General features: G+C 48.8%; 1 protein-coding gene across 1 annotated transcript in view; it reads right to left on the bottom strand.

Moving 5' to 3' along the window:
• MTRR (5-methyltetrahydrofolate-homocysteine methyltransferase reductase) overlaps positions 1 to 14,240 on the bottom strand; it is a 28,331-nt gene extending 14,091 nt beyond the window's left edge. The window contains exons 1-6 of the mRNA XM_033110444.1: positions 14,180 to 14,240; positions 12,373 to 12,537; positions 10,615 to 10,768; positions 8,754 to 8,871; positions 5,792 to 6,167; positions 1,327 to 1,449 (exon numbers count right to left, since the gene is read on the bottom strand). Coding sequence (XP_032966335.1) covers positions 1,327 to 1,449; positions 5,792 to 6,167; positions 8,754 to 8,871; positions 10,615 to 10,768; positions 12,373 to 12,501 — 900 coding nt within the window. The 5' untranslated portion in view covers positions 12,502 to 12,537; positions 14,180 to 14,240. The remainder of the gene's footprint in view (positions 1 to 1,326; positions 1,450 to 5,791; positions 6,168 to 8,753; positions 8,872 to 10,614; positions 10,769 to 12,372; positions 12,538 to 14,179) is intronic.
• Between the last annotated feature and the right edge of the window lie 34 nt (positions 14,241 to 14,274).

The following is a 14,274-nucleotide window of genomic DNA, read 5'->3' as shown; positions in this document are numbered from 1 at the left end:
ATGCAATTCCGTAGTAATCCAGTGTTTTGCTTTGTACCATTGAGTATTTGCAGACTGGAATGAAGACCCTCCTCATTTGTGCAGAGTAAGGACTTCAGTAAGCAGCGTCTTAGTAATAATCCACGTAAACATCCCTCTACGAAAACACACACACGCCCACAACATTGAGCGCAGTGCTATCGGCAGCACTGGTTTTCAACTTCCTCTCCTTTGGGGAGGAATCGGGGTGGGAGAGGGCGCTACCGTTTCCTTAATGAGCAGAGAATGTCAAACCATCTGGCTTGGTACTGGCTGTGAGCAAAGGCGGGTTGGAGAAGGAGCCACTCCCGACAGCGTGTCCCTTTAGAGGTGCAGAACACAGATCAGAGAAGTGGGGGGCCTCTGGCCACACACATTCCTAGCCTGTGAGGCAGACGCACTGCACCCCCCAACTGGCCAACCCTTGCCTCTCTAGGACAACAGTGTAGAACTGCAGAATGAAAACTAAAATGCTTTGGTGTCTACAGAACATTTAACAATATGGATTAAAACGTTCAAAAGAAATATGGAACTACACAACAGTGTGTAAGCAAAACCATCTAGCTTTGATGCCCGTCGTATTTCTTTTTTTTCCAAGTTCAATGAAATCTATACAAGCAGCCTTGATGCGCCCTGACTTTTCTGAAATCGCAAGCCACTGAACGTCTCAGGACCATCATCAAAATACAGGGCTGAGCTACACGACCTTGAAGAGGTACTCCAGCACTGAGCTTTCAGGATTGCCAGTTTCTTAACCTGAGGTCAATGGATTGGGGGCAGGGCTGGGCAGGGGCTCGTGGATGGAGTTCAGAAAAGCAGGACATGGCGCTCCCTGAAAATGGATAAGAAATGTTGACAGAATCCTTTCTCTGGCAAGGGGGCCTGCGCTATTGTTGATTCTCTAAGGAATGTGTGCCAGCGCTCTGAAAAATCAGCTCTTCTAATGCCTGTCTAGTCTGAGCTCCATCTCCAACTAGCTGGATGCACACAGGTTAAGACCTTCCTTTTTCTATGGAAAATGGTGTTGTGGTTCCACGATTCGTTCATGGTTGAGTAAACCAGCAACACAATTCTCTCATGCTGAATCCCCTCCGAGTCAGTCCTCATTTCAGTCACCCCCCCACCCCCCTGACCCACTGCCCGTCCCAAGTGAAAGAACACAGGTGAGAGGTGGGGAGAGTGACAGGCCCAGAATAAAAGGCCAGATGTCCTGTCGGAGACTCGCTCTCCCTGTAGGACTAGAACCCCTACACGGGTCTCTGCACGTCTAGACAACAGCTGTGCTGCGAAATGCATTCTGTAACTTACCGAAATGTCCAACTCGACCAGAAGGGTGGTCTTTACGGCATCATTCGTAGTCAGCCGAACTGCCTTTGAAATTGGAACTTGAAACACGGGACCCACTGAAGTCACAGATGCTTGGCTTTCCTCCTTGAGAAACAAAGGTGATAAAACAGTAAGTGCAATTTTCAGGTACACTTAGCAACACGTCACTGAGTGACCAGGTAGGATCTGCAGTCTCACACACCTCACTGGACATCAAGCATTCTTTTCTAAGGCAGGTGACTACAGACATATGCTTCTCAAGCTTTCAGAAGAGAAGCTCATCCATATTTTAACCCCCCTGTATATCAGACATTAGAATTTCGGAGATACAGACTAAACATATCAGCTACCTGTCTTCTTAATAAGCTATGCAAAAGGAAATAGTACGCATGCATAGCTCAGGAAGGAGATTCTAACGGACATGACGGATGTCTAAGGTTGGAAGGTGTGTGTATAGATGGCCACGAGATCCCACGATCACAGGCAGTGCTGTTCAACAGAGAGCTCATGACGGGATGTCCCGTACTTGCACGGGCCAACACAGGAGCCACCAGCCACAGGGCCCACTGAGTAAGAGACATACGGCTAGTGTGATTAAGGAACCGAATCCCTAATTTTAGTTAATTTTCATTTATTTAAGATCCACCGGCCACACGTGCTAGCGGCACTGACATGAGTACAGGTCCTGGAATCCGCAGAGACCAGGTCTGTACTAGCCCCAGGCCTTTCCCAACGCGATGCTCCTGAGTTCTATGAAAAATGGAGACTTACCTTTAGAAAACACTAGTGAATTATTTTCAGCTAAGTGGTTATACGGGAAAGCTGGAAAGAGGGTCTGGGGTGAGAGCCTCGTCTTAACATGTGGGGCACTGGGACCCGCCCAGACTGCCCACAGTGAGCTCTCGGTACCTCTGAGAATCACCCTGCCCAGGTCACAGCTCCTTTCAGAGCTCCTCAGAGTCATTCACGTCCAATGACTAATGAATGACTACAAAGCCGTTTGCCCCAACTCAAGACAACTTTGAAGGCAAACCCCAGAATCAGAGGGCTATTGCTAAGACTCCGTGCTGAAGAAAGTGGACAAAGAAGTACACACACGACAGAATGCTGACGTGCTGGGCCAAGGTGGGGCTAGAGCACAAACCCAGGTACAGGAGGATTTCTAACCGGGACACTCTCCTCAGACACAGGCGTTAACACCCTGGCAACAGGCTCCAGGTAGGAACATGCCAACAGTACAGGTACCAGAGGAAAGACAAAGCGAGAGCCTGCACTGAGGCAGCAACGGCAAGACCTGCGTGGCCAGCACTGAAGGTGGGATTAGAAGGCTCCGAGAAGGGGGGCTCGTCCAGGGGACAGAACTCTGGGGAGCCCACACCCCCCAGATGACGACGGGCTCTGGAGCCGCCAGACACACACCCCTGCCAAGGCCAGCACTGCTGCTGAGGGCTCCAGCATCCCTGAGGACTCCAGGCTGGCCCCGCTGGTCGTTAGTGTGCCAGCCAGGGCCCCCCAGGACACAGGGAGGTCGGGCATGGAGCCCGCAGCCAGGCGGGCTATGATCGTCAGGAGTGACATCGAGGGGCTGCCGGGGCCTGACTCCCAGAAGCAGTGAGATGGCTGAGAACAGTGTCCGGACACACTGACGGGAGCACGCTCAATCCTCACGATGGGACGCTGACAGGTCACGAGCAGGAAGTGGGAGGCAGCTGCCCAGGAAACATTCCAGAAGCCTGGCTGTTTCTGGACGCAGCCCACCGACTGCAGGAGGGCAGCCCCGCAGGAGGTCCTGGCCACACCACAGGAGCTGCACTCAGGGACGCTTCTGCCAGTCCTCGCCAACACACATGTGCACTGGGCCACGGGAACCACCCAGAGGGCTCAGGGGCTGGTAGAGGAGGACCCCAGTGGATGCCGTCACCCAGTCATCCGAGTGAGCCTGCGGGGCCAGGCAATCAGGGGAGTCCTGGCCCGAGGCTGGCTCCCAGAGTCCACTGGGGCCCAGGACCCCGCTGTGGTCACGTGGTAGGTGGCACAATCCCACACTGGGTTATCATAGCGAGGAAGGACAAGAGGGAGCCTCAGAATGTAATGCCGACCTCTCTCCTCACCAAGATAAAAAATAAAAAACAATCTCCGTCTAGTTCACCCGTCTGGCCCCTGCAAAACCCAGATGGATCCTGGGAGGATGACACTGAACCACCAGAAACAGAATGGGGCAGCAGTCCCAGCTGTGGCCTCGGTGCAGCCGGTTTTCTTTGACAGAGCAGGTTAGTGTGGCCTGTGGCACGGGGCACGTGGAGTGACTTAGCCATCATGCTCTTTCCCATCTCCACCCCCGAAGAGCACCAGACACGCTCGTTTCATTTGGACCAGACAACTGCAGACATTTAGAATTCTGCCCGAGTCGGCGGTAATGCTCCTGCCTGCTGCTCTGAGACTGAATAAAGTGGGGCCATCTGGACACCGGGAAGACATCACTGGCCCACTACTTCAATGACACTGTTACGAGACGAATGAGCAAGAAGTGCTGCTATGCTGGAGTCTCCGGTAAGGCCCATGCGAGCAGGCTGAAGGGCCTGCTGTGTACGGCGACTCTGGGGAGTTCAACAGTCTGGTGCAGGCGGGGACCCCCCAACCTCCAAGGAAAGGATCCACTGTCGCACCTTGTACCTCCTTCACCCAGAGAAGCCAAACACCTGAGAGGCCTCTTGAGGATCAGAGCCAGCACGTGCCGCACCAGGAACTCCTGCTGCAACCCCGACAGGTGAGCGAAAGGGTGCCAGCTGAGCGGGCCCAGAGCAGGAGGGGCGCTGCAGCAGGACCGAGGGCTGGCGCTCGGCGCCGTGCAGCCCACGAGAAGCCGTGGCGCTGGAGGTGGCCGTGCCGGCGAAGGGCACTAGAGTGGGGCTGGCCGAGGGAGGTCTTCGCTGAGATTGGCCGCAGTGCCTCTTCCCCACGGCCAGTCCTGCCCCCCCACGCCCGCTCCCCAAGGGGATGACTCCAGAGCACGACCTGAGGCCAGACACTTTCCCATCGCTTACCCTCTAAGTGTATCCTCTGAGCAGGTTTATACAAGTTCTCCACAAACAGCTGAGATTTACGAAATCTTTAACCACATTACTAACTTAAGCCTCCCTGACGCCACCCACCGTAAGAGGACCGCTCTTAGCAGACCGTCCTCCTGCTGAGGTGACCTGCTCCCGCTGTCACAGGCCTCCAGCCTTGCAGCGTGCAGACGGGGGCTGTGTACCACGCCTGTGCACTGTGCCCACGGGCCAAGGCACCAATGTACTAAAGTGACCTGTGCACCGAGAGTCCTTCCTGCAGGCTCAAGGAGATTTCCAGCGCAACCCATCTTCCAGTGCAAGGCCAGGCCCTAGTTTAGTTCCCAGACCTAAAACCTACTTACTGTAATTACCTCACTTAAACAATTCACAGAATAATGAAGTGTAAGTCCAAAATCAATAACCCACAGTTGTTTACATAAACACACACTTGTTTATTTGAATACTTTAGGAAGACACTAAAAATATGTTAAAAACTGCTATCCTACCAGGTATCTGCAAACAGTTCTAATATATTACAAAGTTATACTTACATTGTTTCTCAAATGTCTCAGTCTTTCCTCATTAAAAAGGAAAGAATCTAGAAATCCTGACTGCTGCTTTGAGGGTGTGGTGTATGTCCGAAAGCTCAGTGGATCTCCATCAGCCACTCGAGAGAGAGAGAGGGCTTGGGCCACGTTAGAAGACGGGCTGCCCTGGCCACGCACCCTAAGCACGCTGAACAACTTTCAGGGTACCACGGACGGGTGGGCATGGGGAGAAGTTAGCTGTTATCCCACGCGAGCCCAAAAATGTACAGACCACTTTTAAGTCCTTTATGTACTGACAGGAAAAATACTCTAGGTAGAGAAAAAGACTTCATACTATAGACAAAAACAGGTCTATATGGTAATTATCAACAAACAAAATAATCCCCAAAGTGGAGCATCCAAGATACCAAAAACCCACACTGGAAAGGAGATTTTGTTCTAAATGAATCCTTCAGGGTTAGCTGCTGAGATAACAGCCTGACTGACTCACATTTACCGTAAGAAACCAGGAAGGTCATCTCTAAGACAATGGAAAACCTGGGTTCTTCACAACTGACTTCTTCCAAGACAGAAAGAACATAGTAACGGGAGCACTTCTGTAAGGCCGGGGATGGGGGGGCAGGCCTCCGGCGACCACTCAATCAACTCTCACCGCAGGGCAGGAGCCACAGACAAGCTGTGCACCGATGGGCATGGCTGTGCTCCAGTAAAACTTTATTTATAAAACAGGTGGGGGAACACATTTGGCCAGGAGCCCAGTCTGATGACCTCTGTTGTAATGCAATTAAAAACCAAAGCAAAACCCACACAGACAGTACATAGCATGAAGCAGGAAGTAAGGCTGCTTACCTGGCTCAGGGCCTCCTGCAGGTGCACCTGTAAATACTCCGGGGGTAAAGCGGGGATGTTCAGAGAGGCCTGAGAAAGTGGGGGGACTGAATGGGTGAGTGAGGAATCAGTGTCTGCAATTAAAGCACTCGATTGACCTCCGTTCACTGCATTTTGTTCCAAAACCACAGAATCCTTTCTTCCTGAATCATCTAATCTTAGAAGTTCAACTTGTGATTCAATGTGTCTTGATTCCAGTTTCACAGGGTCTGTCCTCCGGGAAGCATTAGGTGCTGTGGCTAGAGTTCCACTCATCTCTTCTCTCCTACTTGACTCAAAATGCTTCGCGAGGGCAGCCCAAAGTCCGTCAATCCAAGGCTCAACCACAAGTTCTAAACTGGATCATTGTAATGAAAAAGGAAAAAAAGAAACAAATGCCTGAGTTCTCCATTTCAATACATAACGACAGGTAACGGCAGTGTCTGTCCATTTGGCAGAATGCTATGCAACTGTCAAAACCATTAAACATGAAGACGACTCAGAACAGAAAAATTGCTTATGAGTGACTAAGTTAAAACAGCAGGATGTTATTCTGAGTTCAGCAGCACTGAGCTGTAAGAAATATGCACGTGCATAAAAGTTAAAGAACAGAAGGCATTTTAGTATTAGGCAACAGGAATGTGATTCCTCTTCATTTCCTAAGATAGCTGGTGATCTTCTTTTCAGGAGGTGTAATTTTAAACAAGCATGTTAAATTCTGATGAGGCTAACAGAATTTACCCCAAATCCAAGTCTATGCTAATGTCACAAATGCCAGTGACAGTAACCAAAGTAACAGTTTTCCGCCTAGCCAATTTACTGATCTTTTTGTCCTACATATTAAAGGACCACCAAGATATCATTCCAGATTAAGCTTCTAATAGTTCAAACCTTCTATCGGTTCTGAACAATTTTTCCGGGAAATCTCCAGGAAGGCTGGCGATGGGAAAAAAGCAATCACTCTGGGAAAGCTGAATTATTCTAAGTACACGTGAAATGTGCTGGTCTCCTCACTCCTAACACAGGATGACGAGTCCACCACAGCCCCACCTTCCCTGAACATAGAAGTGTACGCAGAGCGAATGGAGACCTGCGATAGGACCGTGGGGTTACACCTTTGTCTGTGAATCACAACTCAGAGGAGGCAGAAGGACATTCCAGCTCATAAAGCTAAGCGACTCTGAGCAGGAGGCACAGTGAGACCTCTGATTACCACGCCTCTGGCTACAAGTCCGTTGTCTTCGTTCCCAGGTGCCCATCTAGTACGTAGTTCAACATCTGGTTACACAGCACACCAGGAATCTTTGGAAAAGCAAGGATATGAAATTATGGGCTCAACAATGACAGCTACATTGACAAAACCATTCTCACAACTCAGAAGTAGGAAGACGATACCGAGAGAGAGACATAATGTTACTGAGTGCTCACCATATGGCAGGCTCTGTTCTAAGAGACAACCGTATGAATGCACGTGAGCCTCTCCAGAACCTTCCACAATACATACTAATAGTATTCACCGTTTCAGAGGGAGGGACCGAGGCACACAAAGCTGAAGTAATCTGGCCAAGGTCTCAATCAGTAAGTGAGGCTCAAGGTTTTGAACCCGGGTAGTATTTGGACTCCAATCTGCTTCTTATCCCCTCAGCGTGGGGGTACATTAAGCCAGAATGTCTTCTCGAAAATATTTTAATTTTAGAAAAGGGAAAATTCAAGTAAGTTTGTTAGGTTGAAAATTTAAGAGATGCAGGCTGCAGAAATGAACATTCAAAAATTTTAACACCCAATAAACCCAATAATTTTAACACCAAACAAATGAACAGAGAAACCGAAAGCCTCTGAAGAGGCATAAAATGGATGAACTGCTAGGTCTAATGGGTTTTATAAGGAGTCAGCAACTGGATAACTCACACTGCACAATAAACAAGTAATGCCAATGGCGTTCCGGAAGAAAAGGAAAGAACCCTATATAAAGGGACAACCCTATATAAAAACTAAAAGGTAACCTGCAAGGAAATGTGGTAGACCTTTCTCACCATCAAAGACAAGCTCTGGGGATACGGAAAAGATCCACCATCACTGCTGCAGGAAATGTTACGCGAAGAGTGGGCACGGAGGGGGTTAAGCGGAACAGAAGGGTTGCCAACACACTCCTGCCAGGTAGTAACAAGCAGAAAAGCGTTAGTCATTATTTGCTGAATTTGTCAGTATTCACAAAGATCTAGTGAGATGTGTTTAACGCATGCACCTAGTAAAAACACGTCAGACCGGTGTGCTGTTATCTGGCGAAAATACTAAATGGATAAATGACCGAGAAGGCGGTGGGACAGCATCTGTAAGATCTCTGAATAAACACACTAAGAGGTTTGGAAAGGGGACACATAGCGGGAAACACTGAATTGTAAAAACAAGAATAAAAGTAATTAAAATAAAATGTACACTTCTGGCAGGCATGGTAGCAAAGGGCCACTGAGCTGTAAGGGCAGGGATGCAGCGTGCGGTGTGCTGTGAAGGCCCGTCTGTGCTCTCCATCAGTGACAGTGGCCTGCCGGTACCCTGCAGGTACAGAGCCCCAAGCAGTCACCCCGTGTGCACAGCTGAGGGAGGCGCACACTCACGTTCTCACGTTCCTTAAGAAAATGTGCATTTTCACAAATACTTGCACACTTGAAGATAAAGTTACACTTTACGTGACTGTACTGGGCTACCTTCTCCACTTTCTTCCATTAGCAGATACTGAGAAGGATGAGGCACCGGAAAAACTCAGTGAAACAGGTCCACCCAGCTCTGGCTGATCATGGTCCTAGAGCTGAAAATGCTGAAACTAAAGGAGGACTTTCCAGATGGCAGTTTCAGGGCTCAATCAACAACTTTTATCAGCCCGCTGACCTCGTGACATACACACAGACAGGGCTCACTGGAGGGCCAGGGAAGTGCAGGGCCTTACCCCACGCAGTCGTCCGCGTGTCCAGTGGCATAGAAACGCCGCGCACCAAGCTCCTCCAGTCGCGTGTCGATTACCTTCCCCCCATTACAGAAGTACGTGTATTCTGAGTCGCCCAGACCTAGAGAGCCCACACAGGTTATCAGCGCGCAATAAGCTCTGAACTCTAAGAAAGACAGATAAGTACCTGAAACATCCCACTGACAGAACAGGAAATAAGGGAGGTGTAGCTTCATATTTTCTTACTTTTCCCTTGAATAATACTAAATATGAGATGACACTCTTATATTTTACAAAGTAAAAGTATCTGACATACTGAAACAACATACTTGTCGACTACCGTTAACAGAAATATATTTCACATTTTTGTTTCCATAAATCCGTGTAAAAAATATGGAAATCTTATTTTTTTATATAACAAGGATTAGATAGGTGTAAAAAAAACCTGTCTGTTACAAACTTTTCTGATGTAGTGTGAGGGTCTGCACACTACAGCCTGTGGGCCAAACACATCTGTCTGTCTTTGTAAATCACGTTTTGCTGGAACACAGCCAAACACATTTGTTCCCATTCTGGCAGCTTCAAGCGCCCAGAGCAGAGCTGAGCACGTAGTTGGTACAGAGGCCACCTGGCCTGCTAACTGGAAATGCTTCCTACCTGCTGGTCCTCTGTGGGCTCACTGACCCCGAGTCTGGGGACACAGGCACATCTGCAACAGGGACAGCCCCTTGCTATGTTTCTGTTGGACAAATTAAGAATAGCTTCTATGTTCCCTGGCAAAAAAGTGACTAACATTTTCATACTTGATTAAAAATGTAAAATTAAAAGCTTCAATTCCTTAGTTTTTCATCACCTCCATGTACTCTCCTAACGAGAACAGGCTGAGCAATTGGTGGGTGGATCCGTCCATGGGCCTAAAAGACTGACCAGAATTCTTGGATGGGCTTCAGTCTTTCCCTTTTAATAATGTTCTGAGAAAATTTAAAGTAACATATACATGTTCGCTTTTCAAAATAAAGTTTTAGAAAAACTTGAATTTAAAAAAAGTACATACTCCAAAATATTGTCTTAAATATGTTATACATGACCGACCTCGGCCAGGGTCATAATCTCCAATTTCTAGTCAGTTACTTACCAGGACACTCCATCCTTGCTGGATACCCTCCCCCCAAAATAACTCTCAAGCATGAACAATCTCACCACAAACCAGGAAAATGGGCTCTGAATTCCCTGCCTGGTATCATATCTTGCTGAGCTGGTCCTTCTGAGTCTTTATCCTAATGTTTTAATTTCCACTTCACAGAGGCCTCGGCCAGAGTTTCTTACCCTGGGAGCTTTTAAAAGTACTGCTACCAGAACAACCGCGTCAGAATCCCTGGAGTGGGCCCAGGTCCCGGAATTTAATGAAACCCCCTCCAGTCAATGCCAGTGTGAGGCCAGGAATGGAAACCACCCTCCTAGGGGAACGGTTCTTAGGGAGATGGGAGGGCCACCTGGGAGCTTTGTGAAAACAGCAACAACAAAAGAGCATGCAGGGTGGCTCCGTCAGGACTTTTTTAGCGGTTTCGGGGTGGGGCCGGGCACCAGTACTCTGAGTGCGTTTCCTGGTTGACTCTAACGTGCGACCCTGGTTAAGGACATGACTCAGGGGCTCTGCAGAGCTGCTGGGGGTGGGGGAGGCTGGGGAGGCAGCCATAGAACAAAGCACATTATGTACACTTAAATATCACACATGTATTTATATAAAAAGCCAAAAAGCCCAGCATCCATACAATTACATGTCATGGTTTGGAAAGATACATTCAGATACCAGAATTAAAGCCAGTAATAATGGAGTACATTAAGAGCAAATTACAGCACGTACCCAACAAGCCATACCGCAGGTGCGCCAAGAAATCAATCGGCAGCGTTTTGTCCTGTATTTCTTTCACGAACTTGTGGGCTGTGTCGGGTGGGTCTCCGGTGCCCGTGGTAGAAACCACCACCACAAGAGGTGCTGTTTCAGTTTTTAGATCATACTAAAAAACAAGGATGTCACGTCAGGGACCTGCTGCTGTGTGTAGTTATCACTTCCCGCAACCAGCTTAGTTTCCTGTGTCTGGAATCAATCAGTACTGCGTATGGCATGACTGTACCCAGACTGGTACCCAGAGCATCTCCACGGTGGGAGAGCAAAGCGGTACTCCGCAGCTATCAGGGACCGTGGCTATCACGCCCTCGGGGTTCCAGGGAGCTGAGAATGTCATCTGTGTAACTGACATCATTAGTGTTTCCAACTTAAAAATCAAGCATCTGCATTCTAATTTTTACCTAAATTTAAATATTTCAAATAGAACATTACTCTGTCTCTATTTATGACCCTATGAGGTCTACTGTACAAATGTCATCTATCTTGACTCAAGTGAATTCACCTTACTTTTCAAGCTGATATAATAGGTAAAGATTTGGGTAACATTTTACCAAGAGACTCAATGCTTACACAACACTACACAAGTCGTGTATTAAACCCTATGTCTATGCAGTTTGTTAAAGTCACTTCACCTTGAAAAGTACTTCCATGATCTAGGAAATGAGAGCTACCTGTTTAAACTTGGATCGGGAACAACTGGAGAAACCATTCAGCTGGGGAGAGCAAACAAGTGACTAACATCGCGTTGAAAAACATGAACTACTCACCTGTCAGATAGCTGCTGACCTAGGTGGCAAGGTGACCCAAGGGGCCAGATAGGGGCTAGTTATATGATGATCTTGTTTTTGTTTGTAGTAACAGATTCGGACTGTATCCCATCAGGTGGCACCCGCAATGTAAATCTAAAGTTACTGCAGAATTATGGAGCCAGCCAACTGGTGGCCCCTCGAGGACACCCCGTCAGTGAGTGACCACATTAGGTGTCACCTGGGCCTCGCAGCACAAAGGAAACTAGGTGATTCTCCTTCTACGAGGTGAGTTTATAATTCACCTGTGCTGCTGAAAGTCTAGTCTTTTGAACTGGAGATGTGGGAAAGGCCAGAGAAGGATGTGAACTTGACTCAGAGTGCACTGGCTTTTGAAGTACAGAACTGAAATTGACTGCTTAGTGCCTGGCGCATCTTGTGCTTGTATGAGAGCCCCTGCTAGTTGCTATGACCTGATTGCTATAATACAGCACAATCTGGAGGTCTCAACCAGACTGACTGTAAGAAGAACACAGAGCTGTTAAGATCGTATGTAACCCAAGGTAAGAACTTCTGCAGAGACTGAATGTAAAAGCAAGCAGGCCCTGACCTAAAGAAGCCGAGTCTTGTCTAAATCCTTACACTTCTTCTTTAAATTCTATTCAATGGAGGAACTTGACATGAATAGCAAGGTCTTTATTTTGGGGCAATACAAATGGGGCACTAGGGACCACAAGGTGGAAAGCGCACGCAAGCACGCGAACACACCATCTCAATCGTTCGCACAGCCACCTGCGAGGTAAACAAGGCAAAGCCCACTCCTTCCGTGCTGGCTGAGAAGTTACATGTTTCCGTTTCTGAGACTATTTAGTCTAAGGCAAATGCACACTTATATGTGAAATGGAAAAGCTGGCGGGAATCTTCCAACACAGTTGATAAGATAAATGTCTGAGTGAACAGCTCTTACCTTATCTGACTCACTCATACAGTGAAGGTCTGCAGAAAATCCATATGCAACTGCCTTTTCACATATTTCTTCCGCGATGGCCTTTGCCTGTCCTTGCTGTGTGGCATAGAGTAACAGAAACCTCCTCATCACCTCAAGGCATGTACCACAGCTCGGACAGGTACACTGAATAACAGAAAAGGGAAAAAGGGATTTTCTTTTGAATGAAGTAACAACCTGCAGGGACTGATTCACCCTCATAAACATTATCCACATGCAGTGTGAAATAACTTCTGACTTTGTTACCACTCGTTCTCAAGAAGTCTTTAAAAGTGAGAGAATTCATCAAAGCAAAAAGAACACAGGAATGAAGCTCTAATGCCAAGGCTCAGAAATCACCCCGGGGTTAGACCACTTGGCCTTGAATCCAGGCTGGTCCCTCACGCTGCAGAACCGCAGGCAAGCTTCCCAACAGACCTGGGCCTCAGCGCCCGCCCCGGTACAGTGGGTAACGGTGAAGCTTCTGACAAAGACTGATGGGTGCAGAGCACCTGCGCAATGGTGGGCACGACACACAGCAGTGCTCACTTAATCTCAGGTAGTATTTTTGCGTGCTCCTTTAAAAAAGGTAAAGTAAAAATTCATTATGAGTGTAGGATTTTTTGTTGTTAACTGATTGTAACACTAAATAAACTAATCAGAGCACTAAATTTAATTAAAGCACATACTATGTTTTATTAATTCAATATCAATTGTATACGTGAATGCACACACACACACACACACACACACTTATATATGTACAGAGATAAAATATTTCTAATCCACTCAAGCGTTTTACTAGTACCCGCATTTTTCCTGAAGGGGAAAACCAGTAATAAAATAAAGGATACTCGCTGACTTTCCCCCATACTCATCCAGTGTCTAAAATTGGGGGACTGTTCATTTGTAGGAAAAGATCTAAAGTAGAACTCAACTCAAAATCTCAGCTTTTGGTGAACGAACCACCAACAGTTTTGTGCTCTGGCCAGTTACACCTCAGGACAAATTAAGCAACAAAGAAAAAAGCAAAAGCATCGTGTTGGGGAACACGTTAATAATCGTGGAATATGTTTAGGGTACAGAACAGCGCCTGGCATACAACAGATGCTCAATTAACTGACTAAATGAACACACAAATGAGGACATATACAGACACTACACGTTTAGGGCTCACTGAGAACTGTGCAAGTGTCGGGACAGAAACGCCACCGCTTATTATTACAGCTAACGACCTGGAACACGTCTTAGGAGCCACGCACAGGTGGGTGTAGGTGCTTCAGAGAATGAACCCCCAGTCTTACCACCACCTGAGAAAGCACTACTGCTCCCCACGTCCCCCAAAGGCGGTTCCCCGACACCCGCAGGGCGAGGTCAGGCGGAGCAGCGGCGGAGCCGGACCCCCACTCCGGCCGGGTCCGCGCTCGGAACGCTCCCGAGTCTCCAGCGCACCTTCCCGACCCCCCCCGAGTTCCCGCGCCCCCGAGGGGCTTTCTACCCCCGCCGAGAAAAGCGTTCGGAACAAAGACGCCGACAGACGGGCCCACAGCGACGGGCGGGACCAGCGCCGCTGGTGCAAACGCCGCAGCGCGGCCGGGGACCCGCTCCCGGGAGGCGGCGGGGAGGCCAGAGACGAGCAGCCGGTCCTCCGCTGCTCAACGCCCAGTCCTGCCCAGGGAGGGCCGCGGGGGCGCGGAGGCTGGTGCCTCGTGGACCCAGGGCCGCCCTGCCCTCGGGCCCGCGGTGGGCCGTGGCCCAGACTGGGGAACGGCACCAGCGGAGCGCTTACCTGCGGCGGCCCAGCCGGAGACGCCAGGAGCGAGCGCGGGCATGGCGGGCCCTGCTCCCGCGCCTGCGCACTGTGCGCGACCCTCCGCCCCGCGC

This window comes from Rhinolophus ferrumequinum, chromosome 7, assembly GCF_004115265.2.
Source record: "Rhinolophus ferrumequinum isolate MPI-CBG mRhiFer1 chromosome 7, mRhiFer1_v1.p, whole genome shotgun sequence".
Lineage (NCBI taxonomy): Eukaryota > Metazoa > Chordata > Mammalia > Chiroptera > Rhinolophidae > Rhinolophus > Rhinolophus ferrumequinum.
The sequence above is the reverse complement of the archived record's forward strand: the minus strand, read 5'-3'. Positions and strand labels throughout refer to the sequence as shown.